The 21973-nt window shown below is 39.9% G+C and overlaps 1 protein-coding gene across 15 annotated transcripts in view; it reads left to right on the top strand.

Annotated features, from left to right (window-relative positions):
* ADAMTS6 (ADAM metallopeptidase with thrombospondin type 1 motif 6) overlaps positions 1 to 21973 on the top strand; it is a 124681-nt gene that overhangs the window by 54626 nt on the left and 48082 nt on the right. For 13 of the 15 annotated variants that reach the window (XR_013977150.1, XM_080972368.1, XM_080972359.1 and 10 more), the window contains 3 exons: positions 5688 to 5834; positions 9381 to 9522; positions 21074 to 21181. Coding sequence is in view for 14 of the 15 variants with exons in the window: in XM_080972368.1 (XP_080828494.1) it covers positions 5688 to 5834; positions 9381 to 9522; positions 21074 to 21181 (397 nt within the window). In the remaining variant the exon portion in view is untranslated. The remainder of the gene's footprint in view (positions 1 to 5687; positions 5835 to 9380; positions 9523 to 21073; positions 21182 to 21973) is intronic. The other 2 variants (XM_080972370.1, XM_080972369.1) reach the window with 2 other exon arrangements.

Raw genomic sequence — 21973 nt, 5'->3', positions numbered from 1 at the left:
TAAATACTTGAGATATGCCAATTGGCTATTGCAATGCTGTCTATGAGGACTGCTCTGGAATATGGTTTGGAGGGTGCAACTGGTGGAGAACGTGGCAACCAGAATGATGTCTGGTATGGTTCAAAGGACTTTTGAGTAGATATGGGTGGGATTACACTATGTAGGCTATATCTGGCCAGTTCATACTCAAGAGTAGGCACACTGAAATCAATGGAAGTTTTAAATATCCTCCCCATGTACTCAGAGGAGGAAGAATGCAAATCTGAGGCTCTTGCCTTCTGGTTCTCATTACAGTAAACCTATCATTTATTATTATATGTATGAATTCAACCTCCATATTTTATTTGTTGGAAGCTTATTCTAGGAGTAAGTCCTAGTAAACAACGGTCATTTTATCTACCTACCTAGTATTAGCTAGTATCTGGTTCATTTGGGCTGCTTCCAGGTGAGTAGCTCTTAGTGCTGCCGAATCATTGCTCTTCTGCTATAAGCTATAAGCAGAATTGGAATCAACTTTCCACACTATTGGTAGTATACTGCTTCTGCTATGTTAAGGTTACCAGATTTTTTTTCAATGAATTCGGGGACACTTTTCCACTTCCTACTAAATAGATGGATTTTGTCAGGGGACTGATCTGTGGACTGCCCCCAGGAAACGAGGACGTCTGGTAACCTTATGCTATGTTCCATCCACATCAGTGGGTGTGTTATAGGTGCTCTGGGTGGGGCCATTTGAAGCTCAGCACTCATGCACTATTTAACCTTGTTGGTGGGCTGTTTAATTATTTTGTTTTTGAAATAAATCTTTTACAGTCATACCTCGGGTTGAATATGCTTCGAGTTGAGCGCGTTCGAGTTGCGCTCTGCGGCAACCCGGAAGTAACGGAGCGCGTTACTTCCGGGTTTTGCCGCTTGCGCGTGCGCAGATGTTCAAAATGACGTCACACGCCTGCGCAGAAGCGACAAAAAGCGATGCACACATGCGCAGACATGCCGTCGCTAGTTACGTTTGCTTCTAGGTGCAAACGGGGCTCTGGAACGGATCCCATTCGTATCTAGAGGTACCACTGTAATTGGCTTTTCCAACTTTTAATTGGCTTTTCCAACTGTACTTTTTAAATTGAAAGAAGTACAACAGTGTTTATGCTACAGCACCATAATAATATAACGCTCATCTTTTTTTAAAAAAATGATGATGGTCTAGGTGCTCTTAAACAGTTATATCCAGGGGCACAGAATTGTGGAGGTAACCTGGTCTTGAGGAGTTTGTGCCTTTGTGTATTAGTAACAAGACCTTGAACATAGCCTGGTAGTTAATCAGCAGCCTATTCAGTTCCCTCAGCGCAGATGTAATATGTACATGTCCAGATGCTCCATTCAGCAAGCTGACTGCAGCATACTGCACCAGCTACAACTTCCAAACATGCCTGAAGGGAAGTCCCACATAGAACGCATTACAGTAGCCTAGTTGTGAGGTTGCTAATGCATGAATCATAGTGTCTAAGATGTCATTGTCCAGGCAGGGTTGTAGTTGATATACCAACCTACTTCGTTAATAGGTGCTGTTTGCCAAGGAAGTTACCTAGGTTCCAGTAACAAAGAATGGTCCAAACTGTGTACTTACTCCTTTAGAGGGAGTGGAACCTTGTCCAGAATTGGTAAATTCACCAATTTCCAGACTGTAAACTACTCGCCCACAGAGTCTTATCAGCATTCAGCGTCATTTTGTTAGCTGTGATTCAACCCACTACTGCATCCAGGCGGCAGTTCAGAACAGATACAGTCTCTTCTGATGTAACAGAGAAATTGAACTGAATGTCAGTGTGTTGACGGCCCCATTCCCCAAATCTAATGAATGCTCCCCATGATTTAATATACAACATTGAGGAGAAAATTGTGTCCTCCAGCACCATCCAGCGGAACTGCTAGGGGGCAGACACATAGCATCCCAACACTATGTTTGAACCCAGCCATGTAAGCAGGAATGGAATCACAGTAACACAGTGCAACCAATTTGCAACTCACACAAAGAGTCCAGGAAAATACCAGGAAAGCCAACAGTATTGAAAGTCACTGAGAAATCAAGAAAGAGGAATAGAGTTGCACTCCTGCTGTCCCATGCCCAAAGGAAGGTGTCCATCAGGGTGACCAAGGGTAATTCTGTTCAAAATTCAGACCTGAACCTAGACTGGAAAGGGTCAAGAGCAGCAGTTTCTTCCAACAGTGCTTGCAGCGTGCCGTCACTCTCCCGAGCACCTTATCTCAAAATAAGAGTAATTTGTGATCAGGTAATAGTTGTTGAGTACCTCAGGGTCCAAGGAAGTGTGTGGGTTTTTAAGGAGTGGATACACTGCTGCCTCTTTCAAGGCATTAGGTACCATTCCCTCATGCAAAACGTGTCAACTGCTTCCTGGAATGACCCCAGACCCCGATAACTTGAATAAGCTATTGTGAGCAGGAGTAGAGAGAGCATATTGCAGGCTGAACCGCCACAGGCACCTTGTGTACACCCTCAGACCTCAACTGAAACAGATTTCCACAAGATCAGGGAAGATGCTTTGTCAGGTACTTCACCTTTCTTTGGAATAATGGCAGCATTCACCTCAGCACTGAGGCAAGTAATTTTATCCTCAAAGTTCCTGGCAAACTTATCATAGTAGGCCTCTATAGTTCCAAAACTCAATTCTGTGGAACAGATGTCAGCTCTCACAACATGGAACAGCTCTGTTAACCAGCTACTCCAAGATGCACCATCTTCACTGGCACATAGTAGTCATGACTATGCACTTTAGGACATGTCTTGTCAGTTTCACATTGAGTCTAACACCACTTCCATTTTAGCCCCCGAAAACAGGCATTTTCCATCATTGCTCATGCACTCTAGAATGCCCTTTCCTCTAGCCCTTGTCCAGCTCATTTGATTGTTCGGAGTTCCCTGGAAAACTCAGGAGCAATCTTGTCAACAGTCCTATGCATCTTGCCATTCCATAGCATAACAAAGACCTTGACAGGGATTGCCAGCTCTGGCTCCTGGAAATTTCCCCAAAGCATTCAGGAATCCTTCAGGCTCCTTTAAGTCTCTGAGGATGGACCATTCTGAAGTATCCTCCAACCTTGTAGGGAGAAACTGGCACTGTAAAACCAAACTTAGCAGATAAAGATCTGACCACAACAATAGGGTTTCTTCAACACCCTCCACCCTATATGCAGACCAGCCCTTTCACTCTGAACTGAAGACCAAATCAAGAGTATGCCCTGCCCTGTGTTTTGGGCCAGTTACAACTTGAGTTAGCCCAGTTATTATAATGGAACTCATAAATGCCCAAGCTGGCCCAGTCAAGTTAGCTTCAGCATGCTTATTGAAGTTCCTCAGAACCAGTGTCCTCTGATTCTCAAACACTGCACTCAATACCACCTCCACCAGCTTGGATAGATATGCTGTGGAGCAGCAGCCCCAATCTGTCCCGCTGGCCCAGTGTAAGGTATAGCCTACCCAACAATGGTGAAGTTTCCTAGTGAGTGAGATGGAAATTATGTTTCCAGTGACAATGGGTTGTCTGGGGGCTGGCTGGCTGGCTTATTTAAGTTTTTCTAAGTTTGTAAACCTTGTAATTGCCTCAAGCATGCTGATGCCTCCCCTTTGTTTCTCAGTAGCACCATTTTGACTTCGTATCTGTTGTTTTATTAGCATGTATTTCATATAGTAGTTTGTGTTGCCAACTATTTCTCTCATAATGAGGAACATTACTTTTTCTGCTGCAGACAAACAGAAGGTTGGCATCTGCACATTCTGTTGGATGGTTGTGTTTCCCCCTTTTTGTTGCTTCTCAACTTTCTCTACTTCTTTACTGAATAAGTTAAGAATTCTGATAGTGTTTATGGACAGTAGGTGTGTACTGCTTAAGTAAATATATACATTTTTAAAGCCTTCACCTTTAATATAGTTCAGTACTGATGATTTTATTAATGATGGGCTTTGTTCATGCTGGACAGATTTTTTTTTTTTAAGTATCTTGGATCGGGAATCTCTGATAAATTAGTGGAATTTAATAGCTCCGCATAGGAGGAAATAGATTTTTTGGATCAGTTGGTCACTTTCTGAACATGAGTGAAATCTCTTACTGCAGAATAAATGAGGGAATACTTTCATTAGGACCATTTAACATTCACATTGTAGTTTGATCATCAGTTGCATCCCCGCCAAAAAAGGTATTACCTCAGCTGTTCTCTGATTCTTTTCATTTGAACCAATACAGTTATCAAGACTTTAACATATTTAATGTTTTCCTAAAGTAGATGGTTCTGTCATATACGCTTTTACCAAATCCTTCCACATATGGTTCCTCTCAGTCTGCCCTTCCAGTTTTCCTGCCTGACATTTATACTTTTAACTTTGCCAGCCACATAAATGAGCAAGTCATCTAATGAGCATTTTATCCTTGTGATTCTGTGGTTTTGTGGTACTGATTCCATCCCCTAAAAAAAAAAAAAAAAAAAATTCAAGAGAAGGAAGAATCTCAAATAAAACTTTAATATTTTTTTCTGAGGGAAAATGCGTTCTAAGTGTTAAAATCCAGTTGTGCTGAACTCAGTGACAGGGCAAATGCTAGCAGGGCGAGTAAAGAATATGAAAGACACACGAAGAGCACAGGAAGCTATGGTGGTCCATAGAAGAAAAACCTTAAACCTATAATTGACCAATACCCTTATTGGGACCAACCAAAATGTCTCAAATAGTGAGCAAGATTTAGAGTTCTTCAAAACTAGATGTGGTCTAGATGTTAACTAAAACAAGAGCTGGGGAAAGGGAGAAAAAGTGGGTGTGATGTTAAAGCTATCAAGTTGTCTGCTGTAGAAGTCTTGAGATAGAAATATTTGGTTATTTTCTTGCTGGCTTAACAGCCACTTTACCACTGACAGCCAGCATCAAATTTCAGGGAGTCCTTAGCATGGTGCCACAAATAAAGCCCTAACATCCCCCCTGCAATGCAGCCACAACTGTGCAGTATTTTTCTGTTGCTGCCACCACAGCAGTAACACAATTCATTGACTTTCAAAATCAAATCCTAATCCTTATGGTGGCATATAAATATTATAATTATTATAATTATTATTGACAATGATCAAATGAGATGTTTAAGAGGTTTAATAGTTAGAATGAGATATAAAGGATTAGAAGTAGAAATTCCTCTGTTGCTTAAACTGTTGTGGCCCTGCTGAATGGAACTGAAACCACTGTAGTGGTTTGTAAAGTTCACACTGAGAGTTTATATATCTAATATGTCATTCTGAATTACTATCTGAGTTAATAACATGGAAGCTTCTTATTGTTTTCCTTTTATTAATCATGGTGACTACTAGTGACGATTTTATATTGCTTGAATCCTATTTGGTGTACCCACATTTTGAGGCTACTAAATGTAGCAAAATACGGTACTTAGAATGAACCAAAGTAAAAAAGAAATATAGCAATAGCAATACTGTGTTATGTTTGTGTAAGGCCTCAAACCTAAACATCTATGCCAACCATTTTTAGACAACATATATAGCCCATTGTTGAATTCCTGTTCACTGAGTATATTAAGTATATATAAATATATTAAATATGTGAAAATCTTATGTTAAAGTTCTGTTCCATATAAAAATAATGGACTCTTCCCCCTCCCTCTTCCTATTCTTTTGGACAGTTTTGGTATGAACCATGATGGAATTGGAAATTCTTGTGGGACCAAAGGTCATGAAGCCGCAAAACTTATGGCAGCTCACATTACAGCAAACACCAACCCCTTCTCATGGTCAGCCTGCAGCAGGGATTATATCACCAGTTTTTTAGAGTAAGTAGTCTCTGAAGAGAGATAATAAGATTCTTGAAAACTTCACACTCCACCATACCCTGCTGAGGTGAATGTACAACGATAAAGAAGATATTTACCCATGAGACCTAATCCATAAGTGTTTTGGCTAATAGCAGTGAGTTTACTATTTACTGCTGTATATGGGAGTCTCTTCCAACAAGGATGGTTATCATTGTCATATTTGACAGTGCTGATTAGGGAGAAGAAATGGGAACAAAGGAGAAAGAAGGGGTGCTTTGCTACAGTGGTCCAGCCTCACCCAAGTTATTGACTCAGTCAAAGCCAACAGTGCTGCCATCTAACAGCACAATCCCAACCATGTTTTCTTTCAAGTAAATCTTATTGAATCCAATGGAACTTACTCCACAAAAAGGTGTTTCAGGGTGAGGCATTGGCTGCGAGGTTCAAAGCACCAGGGATTCCCTAAGGGGTTTGTTCCTTGGGCCCCTTAGCTATTCCAACCTGATATGGCAAAAATATAGAAGTACCCACTCTATCCCAGAGCTCCCAGTGTAGAGGAGAATTTGCTGCTCTACATTTCCCTGGCCCCTTGTTAGGCTTACTTTCTAAATAATTAGAATACAACACTATTGATAACAATCCTAATGACTGTTTGCAGACGTGGTGTAATAATGATGTAGGAGATTGGTGTCTACTTCAATTTTATATTAATTTACAAATAAATACTGGAATTGACTAATTAGTCTCATAGTTAATAATATCTTTTAGAGGCTTGTTACATCTATCACTATACCAAATAATATTGACAGATGTAATATATTCTATGAATAGTCAAATTAAATGTAACTCCTCATAGCTCCTCATTTTATTTTTAATTACAGTTTGCATAGTAGTTTTAATTTGTGAAACATTTTAACAGTTTTTATTGTGCTAATACTTGTGGTAACCCTATGAAGCTGATCCCTGGCAGAGAGGCAGCAATTTCTCTAAGATGACATAATGAGTTCATGTTAGAGGTGGGGCTTGAGCCCATCTTTTTCAAGCTGCCTCTGTTGCAGAAATTGGAGCACTATGTGTACACCTCAACTTGGAGGCACTGGCAATCACAAATCCAAACTGCTAGCTGGCTTAGCTGCAAATCTAGTAGTGGGCCTAAATGTTTCCCAAGTCAATATGGTGGGGACATCTCATAAATGAGCCAGCCTTCAATTATCTAATCACTGTTTTCATGTATGTATTCCTCTGTATTGATCTAGGATGCAGATGTGTTTGATTGATTTGCAAGTATTTTTTGGCTATTTTTGCAAAAAAAATAGTTACTCTAGATCAGTGTTGGCTTAACCTGTGGCCCACCAGATGTTTGAAGACTGAAAGGCTCATCTTCCCTGGCCATGGGCCATGCTGATGGGTGTTGGATTCTGACAACATCTTGAGAGACATAGGTTGGCCTGTATTTACTATTTCCATAACTCCCACTAAAATTATAACCTAGGAAAACACTGGCACCAATGTTAGATTGTTTGAATGGCTAATTTTGATGAGTAGTTTCCATCTATGACTGATTTATTTTGCATATGATACATAGTTTGGAAACTACAGTATGCATATTTGCAGTCATAATGTTGTAAAAATGATTATTTGGGGTTTGGTAGCTATTCAGAGCATCCCATAGCTTTGGCCACTATATTTTCAAGTACAGGTGCCTGGATAAGGTGTTTCTTTTTGAAATGATGCCTCTTTAGTTTGGGTCTCGATTGAGATGACTAGTTCTCTGAGGCAGTAATTGTTAGGTATAAAGACTATTAGATTCTTTTTATATGTATGTTACTCTTTTGGTGTTGACGGCTGACCTTTTTGGCTTAAAATGCTCTGTAAAATTGAAGTCAGTAAAACAACCCCATATTATCAGAACTAATCATAAACCATAGTTTAGCATTATGTGAACAAGCCAGAATGAGCATTGGTCATGTAGACACCTCCCCTCTAATAATACATGTGTAAATGCAAGCTTAAAAAGCATCTGTTCTGTTTTGTGCATACTGTTGACTGTACAGAAACTAGTAAATATAATTATAGCTCAGCCTTTGCATGTCTATTCAAAAGTAAGTCCTAATGTGTTCAGCGGAGCTTTCTCCCCTTCTCAGCATGTTTTTATTTATAACCTTATTAAGTGCAAAGTATAATTTCAAAAGAAGTCTTATTTTTCTTTTAAACGCATTCAAGCAGATCTGTGACTCCAATTATTCTATTAATTCATTCTAAGTTTAGTTATCTTGTGAGCGTTCAGGCTATCTATTTCCCCTCTAATTAGCACTATATATTATGAAGAGCTAATATTGAATGCTCTAAATACATCCTAAATCCCGTTTATGGAAAAAGCCTAGGATTTAAGCCAACCTAGCCTCAAGTTCTGAACAAAAGCCCAAGTACTTCATAATGTTAAGAATGAACTTTGGAATGCAAATCCAAAGACATTTGGGTTCAAATCTGAAAACTGCTGTCAACTCACTGAAGGCATTGTGCAATCTATTCCCACCAGGATTCACCTGTAAAAAGAAAAGAAAAAATGTTCTAAGGCTGAACAGAATAAAAATGATTGGGCTGTATCTGACACTGAATTTCCACTGACTCAATGCACAACAGAACATCTTCTTCCTTTCCTGTCCCTTCTGCCCCTCAGGAGCAGGTTTTGGGGAGGGGGTGCGAGGGAAGAAGATGAATTGGAGGTCCCATTGGGCTGTAGCCACTGTTACACCACTGGCCTTCTGCTAGTGCGATGATGATGATGATTGCATCAGCAGAAGGCACCAGCGGTGCAGCAGTGGATACAACCCATTATAAAGCACTTTTTAAGTATGTCAGACTGTAATAATGCATAATAATGACAAAGACTCTTAACTTTAAAGTTATTTCTTTTGAAGTTAGTGGGACACAATTCTATATGAAAGGCTAGGGTTCAAATAATTGTGCAGCTCATTTTATGTGTCCAAGAGTTTGTTCTGCCTCCCCAGTTGGAGGCAATAATGCTTCTGAGTACCAGTTGCTGGAAACCACAGAAGGGGAGAGTGCTGTTGTACTTGAATCCTGCTTGTGGGTTCCCACGGGCATCTGGTTGGCCACTGTGAGAACAAGATGCTGAACATGATGGGCCAGTGGCAAGATCCAGCAGGCTCTTATGTTCTTAAGAGGCCTTTGAACTTTTTTTTGGTTGACATTTGTAAGATAGCATTGCACTTATTTTCTGTTCTTTCATAAGTTATTCTGCATTTGTGGTAAGGGATGTGGGTGGTGCTGTGGTCTAAGCCACTGAGCCTCTTGGGCTTGCCAATCAGAAGGTCAGTGGTTCGAATCAGTTACTCTGTCCCAGCTTCTGCCAACCTAGCAGTTCGAAAGCATACCAGTGCAAGTAGATAAATAAAAATTCTGCAGTTTAACTGTAACTGTATCACTACTGGATATGTTTATTTGGAACACTTGTTTTACACAACAGAATCCTGATACATATTTTAGCGGTGATAACACTTTATAGTGTTCATAATTTCTTTGGTTCTTTGTGTTGAACAGTTCTGGCCGTGGTACTTGCCTTGATAATGAACCTCCGAAGCGTGACTTTCTTTATCCTGCAGTGGCACCAGGTCAGGTGTATGATGCCGATGAACAATGTCGCTTCCAGTATGGAGCAACATCACGTCAGTGTAAATATGGGGTAAGAAGTCTTACGTATCCTGCTTAGTCATTTGTATATATTCATGTCATAAATGTTTAGTTAGATACAATTATTAGTGACATAGTTTTCAATAAATAATTTTCACTGTAAAACTGTTTTAAATAAGGAACAAGAGGTGTTTATGCTGCATCTTTTGCTTGAGACATTTGTGTATATTCTGTTCCCAAATGTTTGGCTAAAAATAAATTGAGCAATTCCTTCAAAATCAAGTGGATGATCTCAAAGCCCTGGCTAACTCATTGCACACATTCCTGATTCCTTGCTTAATTGTAAGCTGCTGCTAATGTCTGGTAGAAAAGGTTCATAAGATACTAAAATTTTCAAGTCTTTCATTATACTGTTCAACTGAGTTTTTAGTCATGTTACTGTAATAATTAGCATTAAACTTTTTATGAGTATTCAGTTTAATTTATTGTATCCTAATATTAAGGAATAGAAATGATATTACTACTGCTGTTAATAAAAATGAGTTTCACAGAGAAAAAAATTATAGGGAGATATTCCTGTTTAATAAGAGTATTGTTATTCAGTGATGATGATGATAATGATGATGGTAATAATAATATGTGCCCTTTAAAATAGCTTAAAATAATATAAATGACATGTTGTAGTTCAGAACACTGATAACAGCATTTTTATAGGCTAAAGCATCAGTTATACTGATTCTATAGTCCCCATCATCAGCTGGGTTTAAAAATGAAAAAGTTATTAAAAAGTACATTTTATAGACTTTTGAGCCAAGTTACATATTATTTTGTGTACTTTAAAAATAAAATAATTAAGACATAGAATTAGCCAAGGCTATTTAAAAAACTATAATACAATATAATTATAATATAATATATACCTAATCACTTGCACTAATCAGTTCTTTTAAAGCAGTATTACAAAGGGAATTCATTTTAGTATCCCTAGGGTGATAAGTACAATATTATTTTTGGGATGACTCTTGGCAGCTCATACATACCGTGATGGATTTAAAAGTTGTGTGTGGTTGGCTGGCTGGTTAGGTCTCTCATTCTTGATTTCTCAGCAAAGGCCTTTATTGTTTCTCTTTAAGCTCCCCCTCCTCCCCCTCTTCTCTCCCCTCCCAATCTCTTTATATCCAGTGCACATGCTTTGGTACTCTCCTTCATTCTTTTCACTGTATATAGTCGTCACATTTTTAGAGTGCATTCTGTATCAGAAAGTTTGAAGACATTTCTTTTTACTAAATGATGTATCAACATAAGGTATATTATGCTTGATTTGCGCTGGAGAATTGGTAGTGCGTATGTTGCTGTTGAGCGAGCAAATCATACTTTTCTTTAGCCTCTTCTCATTTATTCAGTGTTGTGTTGACAACATTGTGTAGCTTTGTTTAATGGGTGGGCTCCAAAGAATTGTGGACTAAGGTTCTTTGATGATGCATAGGAGTTTCCGAGCCATTCTGCCCACCTGCAAGTCCTTGTGGACCACTTTGGCAGAGGTTTTAGGGCAGAATTACACATTATGTGTGGTTCTGTGGTTCTGTTGCAAAGCAGCGGATTCCACCTTTAGTCTATGGAAGGGGTGGGGAACCGTTTTCAGCCTGAAGGCCGTATTCCCCTATGGGCAGCATTTTGAGAGCTGCATGCCTCATAGAGCTAGAGCCACAAGTGGCCCGGTCGAGAAGCAAAAATGAATGAATAATGGTTGTTAGTCAGTTGTACAGTAGTCTACATTCCAACCACACACACCAGAGGTTTACACACACACACACACACACACACACACACACACACCACATACATCTCTTCATCCAGGCAAGCAAGAGGCATTATCACATTTCAATGGCACATACAAAAGCACTCAAGTTGGACATGGAACGGGATTGGTGAGCAGAATAGCGTGGTGGGAAGTGTGTGGCCTGCAGAGACAAGGCATGATCTGGGAGAGTCTGTTGACAGTTACTAACCCTGATGTATTTGTTCCACCTCCACTGCTAGAGGTGGTATGCTTCTGAATACCAGCTGCTGGAAACCACAGATGGGGAATGTGCTGTTGCCCTCAGGTCCATATTCATCTGGGTGACCATGGTGAGAACAGAATGCTATACTAGATGGGCCACTGGCCTGATTCAACTGGCTCTTTTATGATCTTATATTTTGTACATTTTCCCTAGTGGTGGTATTTGTATATTTTCTCCAGTGGAGTAAAACAGCTTGCAGGAAGTGTCTTCAGTTGCTGCAATGTGTTTTTAAAAAATATCCAACCCTTATACTGTAGTAAAGCAGCAAGAGCAAGCAAGTGAATAGGAATTGGTACTTGGGAGAAAATAAATTCATTAACAATTCATAGGCTAATAGACTTTCTCAAACTTTCTGCTACTTTCTGCTAGTGCTGAGTTGGTATTAGATCCTAGATAATTAGTATTTTGTATTACTATTAGTCTACCTGTTATAGACCACTGGTAGAAAGTTGATATTAGCTTCAAATGTATATTTGTATATGCTTACATGTTCTGAAATCCATGAATAGCATCTATTCTCATTCTGCTTGTACACTAATGCCAAAAGCTGGGTCTTTTGAGTCCCTCGATGCACAATTGACAATTTTTTTTAATTGTAAAATGGTAGTATTCAACTAAGATTTACCCAGAGTTAATGGACTTAACTATTGAAATTAACGGGCTTAACTTAGTCATGCTCATTAGTCCCAATGAGTCTACTCTGAGTAAAGTTTAATTAAATGCCAGCCATTGCTTCTGAAGTGATTGCTTCTGAAGTGAAGAAAACATGTGAAGCCCATCAATTGAGGTGCATGTTAAGACTGAAAGAGTACTTCACATAATTAGCAATAAGGAAAATGTTCTGAAAACAGTGGGATACAACAGACAAACAGAGATATTCCTGTCCTTCCATGTCTTAATTCTCTGTTTACTGTGCTTAGAAATTGAAAGGGAAATGCAGTATTCATCAGTACAGTAATGTCTGTTGCAGAATACTATACAGTTGTACCTTGGTTTTCGATCAGCTTGGTTCTTGAATGTTTTGGCTCCTGAGTGCTGCAAACCCGGAAGTGATTGCAAACTATTTTTGGAAGCTGAACATCCAACAGGGCTTCCACGGCTTCCAGTTGGCTACAGGAGCTTCCAGCAGCCAATCAGAAGCCGTGCTTTGGTTCCCAAACGTTTTGAAAGTCAAACGGACTTCTGGAACAGATTCCATTCGACTTCCGAGGTACGACTGTAGTCTTGTGCACAATTTAAATCCAGTGAGTGGTGGGGCATCTATCTTAATTGTATACTGCAACTGCTTCAGGTACTGCACTATTGTCGATAATTGCTTCAGTGTTTAAATGCTTCTATAAACACTGATATTGCAGTGCAAAATGGAACGAGTATAGGAGTCAGGTGCAGAGTGACAAACTGGATCCATGGTTCTGAATCACCCAGTCTCTGGCCAAAAGGACACATTTTAAAGTAATGCATTTTGTAAACAAAGCTTATAGAGCTATTTCTATTTTGGTAATACAGGTTTTTGCATAGGTTGCCTCTATCTAGAGGTGCCTTGGGCTTTTCTTGAGAAAAGGTTTGCCAGTTCATTCTTTAAATAGCCAGAAGATTATGGGCCATCTGGTTTATTTCTGAAGTATGTTCCAACTAAATGATTGGTTTTCTTGAGATCCACATGTTGAGTTCTCTTTTCTGATGCCTAGTAGTCTCTTTCTTTTCAACTTTGCTATTCATCTTCTAACCCTGATCTTTCAGGCTGTTGCTAAGGCATTGTTAATGCACACTTCTTTCTATCTTAGCTATCTTTAAAAGCACCAAACAGAGTCTGCAGATGTAATACATAGTTGCAATGAGAGTCTGGAACAGAGCCTTTGAAATTTTGATACTGGTTTTGATTCCAGTAAGAGTCAAGTGGAAGGAATAGTTGCTGACAATGCAGGAGAAGGTTCAGATTCTAGTTGGCAAGTGGGACATGGGTTGTGGATTTGAAAGGGAAAGTATCTTTTACAGGTGATAGGTGGGAGGTTCATAGATTTGGTAAAGTTCAGATAAGCACCCAATATTTAGGAAAATAAGATGAGAATATAATATACTATACTATACAATAGGAGTTTAAGTTACCATAATTTCTTCAGCATGTATGAATTGATAACATGCTGCACCGCTTCATAATGAGCATTTCTGAAAATGGAGCATTAAGATTTGTAATTTTTGGGTGCTTATCTGAACCTAATCAAACATGTTGAACCTTCTGTGGTTCATACATATCTAATACTCACCCTCATATAAACATGATAAAAGTATGAACAAAATGAGGGTGGAAATATTATAGCTGGACATTTATGCAGCTCTGAATTGGAAATCAGAATCTAAGCTCTGTTTTAACAAATGCTCATCAAGAGGTGCAGCATATTATCTATTATCACACGCTGAAGGAATTATGTGTTGAGATATTTCAATATAAATAGAATTTATATTACAGTAAAATTCTAAATTCATTACAATGTGTTTATCAATGTATTTTCATCTTATTTTTCTCAGTATTGTGAATATTAAAAATATTATTTTGTATAATTTTTTTGATTTAGATTAGATTATATTTTGGAAACATCGCAGCATGTTGATCTTCATGCATTTAAATTTACACTAAGGTGTGTTGTTCTTTTATTATTATTCAGGATCATTTAGATGTATATTTTCAAGATGCCTATATGTTTAATTCTGCATGACATACAGAAAAAAGGCTCCATCATATATAACATATAGGCAAAAGGAAGATAATTTGATTTGCTGTTTTTTTTCTCTAGATGGGTTCAGCTTTCTTTAATTTACTGCAAATACAAGCATCCGAATTCCAAACTGAAGTCATGGAGCCCTAAGATACACCGTTACAGGTTGTCATCTATCTTGTCTTGATCTTGTGAAAGGCCACAGCTTCAGTTTATGTTTTTACTATAGTTGCCCATATTTTTCAGAGAACTGTTCCCTTTTAAGTAATAAAAATGCAGGTGCTGATTTTGAACTGATTTATTAGGTTTCAGATCTTGCTTCTCTTACCTAGTGCAGGTTTTTCACTATGTTATTCAGAAAGTAATATTAAGAACTATTTGAAGTTGGGGAATGAATTTATACTTAACACTCATTGGATGCCAAAAAATAAAACAAAAGAACCTGGAATTGGGATTATTGGGTCAACTAATATTAATTCAAAAACATAAGCATCCTTGCTGATACTGACTCTGGGTATGACCTTTCTAGGCCAGTGTTCTCACGTGATTTTCACACTAGATTATTGGAAACATTTGTTCCAAGGAATGGAACAATAATAGGAATGAATAGGAATGAAAATGCATAGTCAAGGGGGAAAGGGCAAACTACAGTTTTAATATTGAACTTGTCTATAAATTAGAACGCACATATTATTTATTTATATCTTTATAAAAGAAAACTTCCAAATGGTAATTGGTTTAAAATGTAAAAGTAACTTACTCTTTTTATACAGAATAATGAATTGTGACTTAGTTTTTGCTGCCAATAAAGTTTTCTGCATAGCCATCAGTTAAATTAAGAAGGTTAAAACAAAACTGTTCAGAAGACTCCAAGATCAAAATGAAAAGAGAAAGAATTTTTTAACTTTTAAATTTGAAAATCTTACTAAAAGGAGTCATGTATCCCATTTAAACACTTATATTTCCCATTTCTTTACATTTCCAACACTTATTTTCCCTTGTTTTGTACATTTTTGTCAATTTTACCAGTGTTAAATACCACCTATACATCATTTTCATAAAATTATCTTTAAGTAAAGTACGTTGAAACAAAGGTGTGTCCAGGCTCCCTTGCGCTCTTGGCACAGCAGTGGAGGAACAGCCCAAGGAGCATGCAGATGGGCAGGCTTGCTCCTAGCCACTCCAAGCCAGAGTGGAGAGAGATATGGTTTTTGTGCCCCCTTGGGCCTGCCCCCTTGGCAGTGGCCAGTCTAGCCAACCCCTAATTACACCCCTGTGAATACAGCCATAATTTTTATTTCAATATTAGTCTTAAAAATTATAATGAAAATGTAAATATCAGACTTCTAGGCAGCTTTTTCACTTTCTTCTGTGCTTTCAGTACAGTATTTTATGCAAATTATTGCACCACAAAATGTAATTCCTTTTAAGACTGTACTGAACAGTAAAAACTCAGCAGAGAGAGAAATGACTTACAAATGATATTAAACAAATTAGTATACAAGTGTTTGACACTGAATTAGAAGACACAAAATTGGGAGCAGGGGAAGAATGACAGACTCATAAAAGTTCAATGTCTATATCACACTGTATTAGATGAGAAGTCTTCAAGAGATGTCTAAACAGCAAAGATGCTTGATGAGTCTGCTGGTAGAGTTTTCCACAGTGTGGGAGTGGCAACAGTAAATTGTTGAGGCCAGTTCGACTTCTGAGATATGGGATACAGTGGTGCCCCGCAAGACGAATGCCTCGCAAGACGGAAAACTCGCTAGACGAAAGAGTTTTCCGTTTTGGAGGTGCCTCGCAAAACGAATCTGCTATGGGCTTGCTTCGCAAGACGAAAATGTCTTGCGAGTTCCTGGGGTTTTTTTTTCCTTTCCCCCCTCTTTTTCTAAGTCGCTAAGCCGCTTATCTGCTTATCTGATAAGCTGATAAGCTGCTAAAAGCCGCTAAAAGCCGCTAAAAGCCGCTAATAGCGCTAATCCGCTAATCCGTCAATGGGCTTGCTTCGCAAGACGAAAAAACCGCTAGACGAAGAGTGTGCTGGTCCCGGGGGTAAGGTACCGTGAGTGTAGCAGAGTCCACACGAAGAGGGGTGAGGTCCGATGCAGAGAGCCGGGCGGGGAACAGGAACGCTGGAACAGAAGGCCGAGCAGGGAACAGGAGTACCGGATAGTCAGGAACAGGAAGCCGAGCAGGGATCAGGAACACAGGAAGGTCCGAAGCCAACAACGACGTTGCTCCCGCAACCTGGGGCCGGGCTGACTGGGCTTTTATCCTCTTCTAAGGCCAGGGGCGGTCCCGGTCCCCAGGAGCCCCGCCTCCTCTGGCCTTAAGGCGAGCACTCCTCCTGGGGGCAACCAGTTCCCTTCGCCTCTCTGCCCTAAGCCTCTGCAGATCAGGAGAGGCCGAAGGGTTACTGGGCCCTGGAGGAGGCTCACCTGTGGCCACTGAGTCATCAAGCCCCTCTGGGGCCAGAAGGGCTTCACCTGGGGCCAGCTCCTGATGCACTGCCACAGGTGCAGGCTCTTCAGCATCTAGGCCTTGCCCCAGTTCAGCCGGCCCTGGAGGCGGGGACTCCTGTGCAGGCTGGGATTCCTCTGTTTCATCCTCCGAATCGGAATCCCAGGCCATCACAAAGAGACTCCCAGAACGGATTCTTTTCGTCTTGCGAGGCACCACTGTACAATGAACCATGCTTCTTCTGACGTTGGATATAAGGATATATTCCACATATTGATGTGGGAAATAAGGGTTCAGGTGGTCCTTATGATATCTTGTGTTGGTGACCTGTGGAAGTCACTTGGCAGTTCACCACACTTCAACCAGTGTGATGTATCGGCAGAGTATGTGGAACATACGTAGAGACTTCAGAGATTTCCTGCTCCCAGCAGAACTGCTTCTTCCCTGGTGTTAAGGGGAAAACTCTCCCACACAAAGTAACAAAGTGTTTATTGTCTCTAAACAAAGCTAAACACTGCTATCTACTATACACAATTCTTCTGGTCTTTGCCCAGGGGTAGCCCCACATAAAGCGCATCAAAAGGTAAAGGGACCCCTGACCATTAGGTCCAGTTGCGGATGACTTCAGGGTTGCGGCGCTCATCTTGCTTTATTGGCTGAGGGAGCCAGCGTACAGCTCGGCTGTGGCCAGCATGACTAAGCCGCTTCTGGTGAACCAGAGCAGCACACGGAAACACCGTTTACCTTCCCGCTGGAGCGGTACCTATTTACCTACTTGCACTTTGATGTGCTTTCGAACTGCTAGGTTGGCAGGAGCTGGGACCGAGCAATGGGAGCTCACCCTGTCACGGGGATTCAAAGCGCCGACCTTCTGACTGGCAAGTCCTAGGCTCTGTGGTTTAGACCACAGCGCCACCCGCATCCCTATAAAGTGCATTACAGTAACCCAATCATGAGGTTATCAATGAGTGGGTTACAGTGGCCAGGCTGTTCTGACCCAGATAGTTGGTGTACCAAACAGAGCGACTAAAAGGCTACACATAAGGCCATTTGTGTGCTAGTGACACAAATCACTTTTGGCATCTGATGACAAAGATTTATCAAGGAGTAACACAGGCTGTGTACCTACTTCTTCAGAACAGGCAGCTGGCCTAGCTTCTGGACTAGGAAGAGAGCCAATGTGGTGTAGTGGTTAGTGTTGGGCTAGGTCTTGGGGAGACCAGGGTTCAGATCTACACTCAGCCATGAAGCTTACTGGGTGACCTTGCACCAGTCACTGCCTCTCAGCCTGGCCTACTTCACAGGGTTGTTGTGGGAATTAAATGAGGGGGGAAACCATGTATGCCTCCTTGGAAAAAAAGTTGGGTTAGAAATGTAATAAATAATGGGAGCCACCTACTCACAAAGCCGCCATCTTCCCAGAATTCAGACTTAGTATATTAGCTTTTACCCAGTCCACTATTCAGGCACTGGTCCAGAGCTTGCCCTGCTATTCCTGATTCAGATGTTATGGAGAAATAGAGATGTGTGTCTTCAGCATACTGAAAACACCATGCCCCCAAACTCCTAATGACCACTGCCAACAGCTTCATGTAGATGTTAAACAGCATTGGGGACAAAATTGTGTCTTGCAAAACCCTGTAGCATGTCATGGGATGAACATGCCATTCTCAAGACTTGACCATGCAAGTAGGGTGGCCCTGTTATTCTTCGTCTCACAGCGGCTTTTGATATCGGAACACCTGTTCAAGATGGCTGCTACAGGGACAGCATTACAGTGGTTGTTCCTACTTGCATGGTCGAGTCTTGAGATTGGCATGTCCATGTTTAAACATCTCCAGAAATGATAGACATTGAGGATGTTCTTTGAATGTGCCAGACAATGTAGAACATATTCATTTCCACTGTCCATTGTACAAACAGCTATGCAAATGCATGCTATCCTCTTTTTTTGGGTAGTCTAACATCACAGCACAACGAAAATATCAGATTCCGTCTGACATTAACTCAGAAGTAACTGCAAGGGTGGCTGAGTTTTTGTCAATAGTATCTCTTAGAGTGGTGAATGGCACTATTTAGCAGGAAGAAATCCCAATGAAAATCCCCGTTATTATATATTTTACATGGCTGTTTATTTGTATATATTTTAAAATTTTATATATGGATGTGACGGCCTATACTTGTAATGTCTAATAAAGGTTTGGCGAAGGATGTAGAAAGTGGTTTCTCAAAGATTTCCTACAATGTTGTAGCAAAGAATTAAAATCAAATAAATTCTCTAGAATATTATTACAAAAGGGGTTAACTATTCTCAGTTGCTAGACATTTCAGTCATCAATATACCAAGGAATAGTCTGGTGGTCCCCGATATAGGTCCATTTCCAGTTTTGATCCTGGTCAGGATTGAAATGAGAACCATTTGGGAATCATATACCCCATTCCAAGCTCCTTGGACAAATGGTGGGAGGTTACTGATAAAAAGGAACTGTGCTTTGAATTCATTTTTGTGTGTGGAAAAGAATGCTACAGTTTTCCTTCACGTTACTCAGTTGGGTGGGAACAGAAGAGTAAATACATCAGCAAATATAATATTACTTTTAATAGGCACAATGCATACTATGTTTCAAAAGTTCAGTGGTAGTATTTTTTGGTAAACTCTTTGATGGAAACAATTTAGGACTTGGTTACACAATGTGTATTTAGTTTCTTGTTACTGCAGACTCAGGTCTACAAGTATAAGGACTCTAAGGCTGCAATACTATAACCTGGGAGTAATATCCACTTAGTGGGAGTTACTGCTGAGTGGACATGTATAATAATGTGTGCAATATTTTGCTACACACATATCCTGACTACCTTGCTTGTGTGTGGAACGATGAACTCCATCTATCATAGATTTAAACCCTGCTTTGGTTTTAATTATCACTTATCCTGGCATGAAAGAGATGAGTCAATATAAGGTCGCTACCTTTTTCCTGAAAAGGCTGCTATACTTTTAAACATTTGCATGATTGCAAAAAATCAGCAGAAGAATGTTTCCCCAACATTGCATTCACATATGGGAAATGACACATCTGTCAAATTTTCTGCCTGTTATGTAGATGTTAAAAGCACAGGAGGCCTGCAAGATGAACAAATGGCAGCTATAGTCAGCAGCCCCTCATATATTCATGTGGTGTGGATTCCCTTTCAACTCTTTGATTGCATTAATAAATCAGAGCCTGAAGTGAATTGAGGAGTTGTTATTCCAGGATGACTGATCATGCTTGCAGGTCTTCACAGTAGGTTTTTCATAGGTTTATTGCTGGAGCCACAGTGGAAAGTGAATGTCATCAGTGGGAGTTCTGTTTTGTTTTTTTCCTGATTTGTTAGTGTGGGAAGATTCTGCAGTACCTCTGAGCTTCCTGGGGGAAATCTGCAGCAAAAGGTCAGTAAGAATGATTCTGACAGGATGGAAATCCCGCAGAATGTTTCCCCCTCCCCAGCACTGTGCTCTGAAAGGAGGATGTTTCACTTTCTTTGCACAATGCTGTGGGATCCAAGCTGCTGACACTATATTAGACATTCTACCCTAGTGTGATTACTAATAATTTATGTATGGTGAGTAAAGGGGATTTGTACATAGGGAGACTGGGAAAGTTTAGTCTTCATCTGCTGAGGTTGAAGACAGTGCCCAGACTGTCAAGGTAAAAGGAATTAAATATTTATCTAGTGGTGGGAATGGCTCTGCATAGTTGAGAGGAAAGTGGGTGGTTTCTGTATCTCGTGTGCTAAAAACCCTTCATTGCCTAGCTGCTGTAGCTAGGCAGCTAGGCAGTAGACAATCTCATTGCCACTCCACTAAAATGGGAGTTTCCTGCTCTTCTAAAGAATCTGCATTAGGAACATGCAAACTGTGCCCCTGGAAGAAAGAGTAACTGTGTACACAATTCCAGATTTATATTGATAGTTTCAGACTTTGATGACAGAATATTCAAGGCCAAGTCACACAAGTCATTTTTGGACTTGTGTGTGGTAAACTATTTATCTGCCCAGTTTATCACAAAAGTACTACCACACTTACCCAATATTGTCTTTCTGCACACAGCCCAACCAGAGTGTAATGTTAATGAGGCTTATGGAAAATGATTCAGACAGTTTTATTATGTGGTAAATCAAATCAGGATTTAATTTACAATAACTCTGTTTTATAGGATGCTGATGTGAAATGGTCCATATTAATGAATATTCTCAAATATATTTCAGCCTGTTTCTTTCTATGGAGAGAGAGCAATGTATTTTGAGGACAATTTGTGTGTTAAGGAGCATTTGAACCAATTTTCTTCAGTTATTCTGAACAACTTGCTTCTGCCTTCTTTCCCAGGAAGTGTGTAGAGAGCTTTGGTGCCTTAGCAAAAGTAACCGCTGTGTTACCAACAGTATTCCAGCAGCTGAGGGCACCCTTTGTCAGACTGGGAGCATTGAAAAGGGGGTGAGTTGGAATGACTTTTAATTCAAGTTATCATGCAATTGTTTCCAGGTTGTGCAAGACCCAGAAATGTATGCTGAGATAACTAAAAAGAGATAACAATTAAATGTTTGTATAAGAGTTTCCAGAATGAAAAGCTTAATTTATTCTGTAACTGAACATACAATAATTAACAAAGCAACAAAACTTAGGATTTTATTTTTTTAAAAGCATTTTTAGTAGTGCTTAGGATTCTTTGTTGTGGTCTCGCTGTGCTACCCCATATATGGAAATGTGTCTGTAGAAGCCACAGGTAGAACTATCTAGAAATTTCTTGGGCAGCTCTAGCCTTCTCCCTTTGCACTTGCTCCAGAAACACTATTGTTCTAACACAACGTAAGAAATTAAGGAAACAATTATGAAGATCTTTTTCCTTAACTTCTTATGCTGCATTTGGTTTTGTTGGTTCAGGTTATTTCCCTTCACTTTTTCTTCTTCTGTGCTGTACTCCTATAAAACTCTTGTAAGCATTTCTGACATACTGAGCATGAGAGAAGAGCTCAGTGGCCAACAGATCCTGCCTCAGATTTGAACTTGGAATTAGTGAATACCTTAAGGCTATCTCTGCATCAGAACTAGTAAAATGGCAATGGTGGAGGGCAGGTGCCTGTATAAATATGCATTCCTAGAACTGACAGATCGTATTGCCCAGGATAATTATCATAATCCAGAGTTGCTCATCCTCTTTTCCCACATTTGTGTTAGCCAAAATAATAATTTCATATTCCTCTACAGCTGGTTGTGAACATTGAATTG

The sequence above is a fragment of the Podarcis pityusensis genome (assembly GCF_964106645.2).
Source record: "Podarcis pityusensis genome assembly, chromosome: 11".
Lineage (NCBI taxonomy): Eukaryota > Metazoa > Chordata > Lepidosauria > Squamata > Lacertidae > Podarcis > Podarcis pityusensis.
Note: the sequence above shows the minus strand (reverse complement) of the source record. Positions and strands in the feature narration are given on the sequence as shown.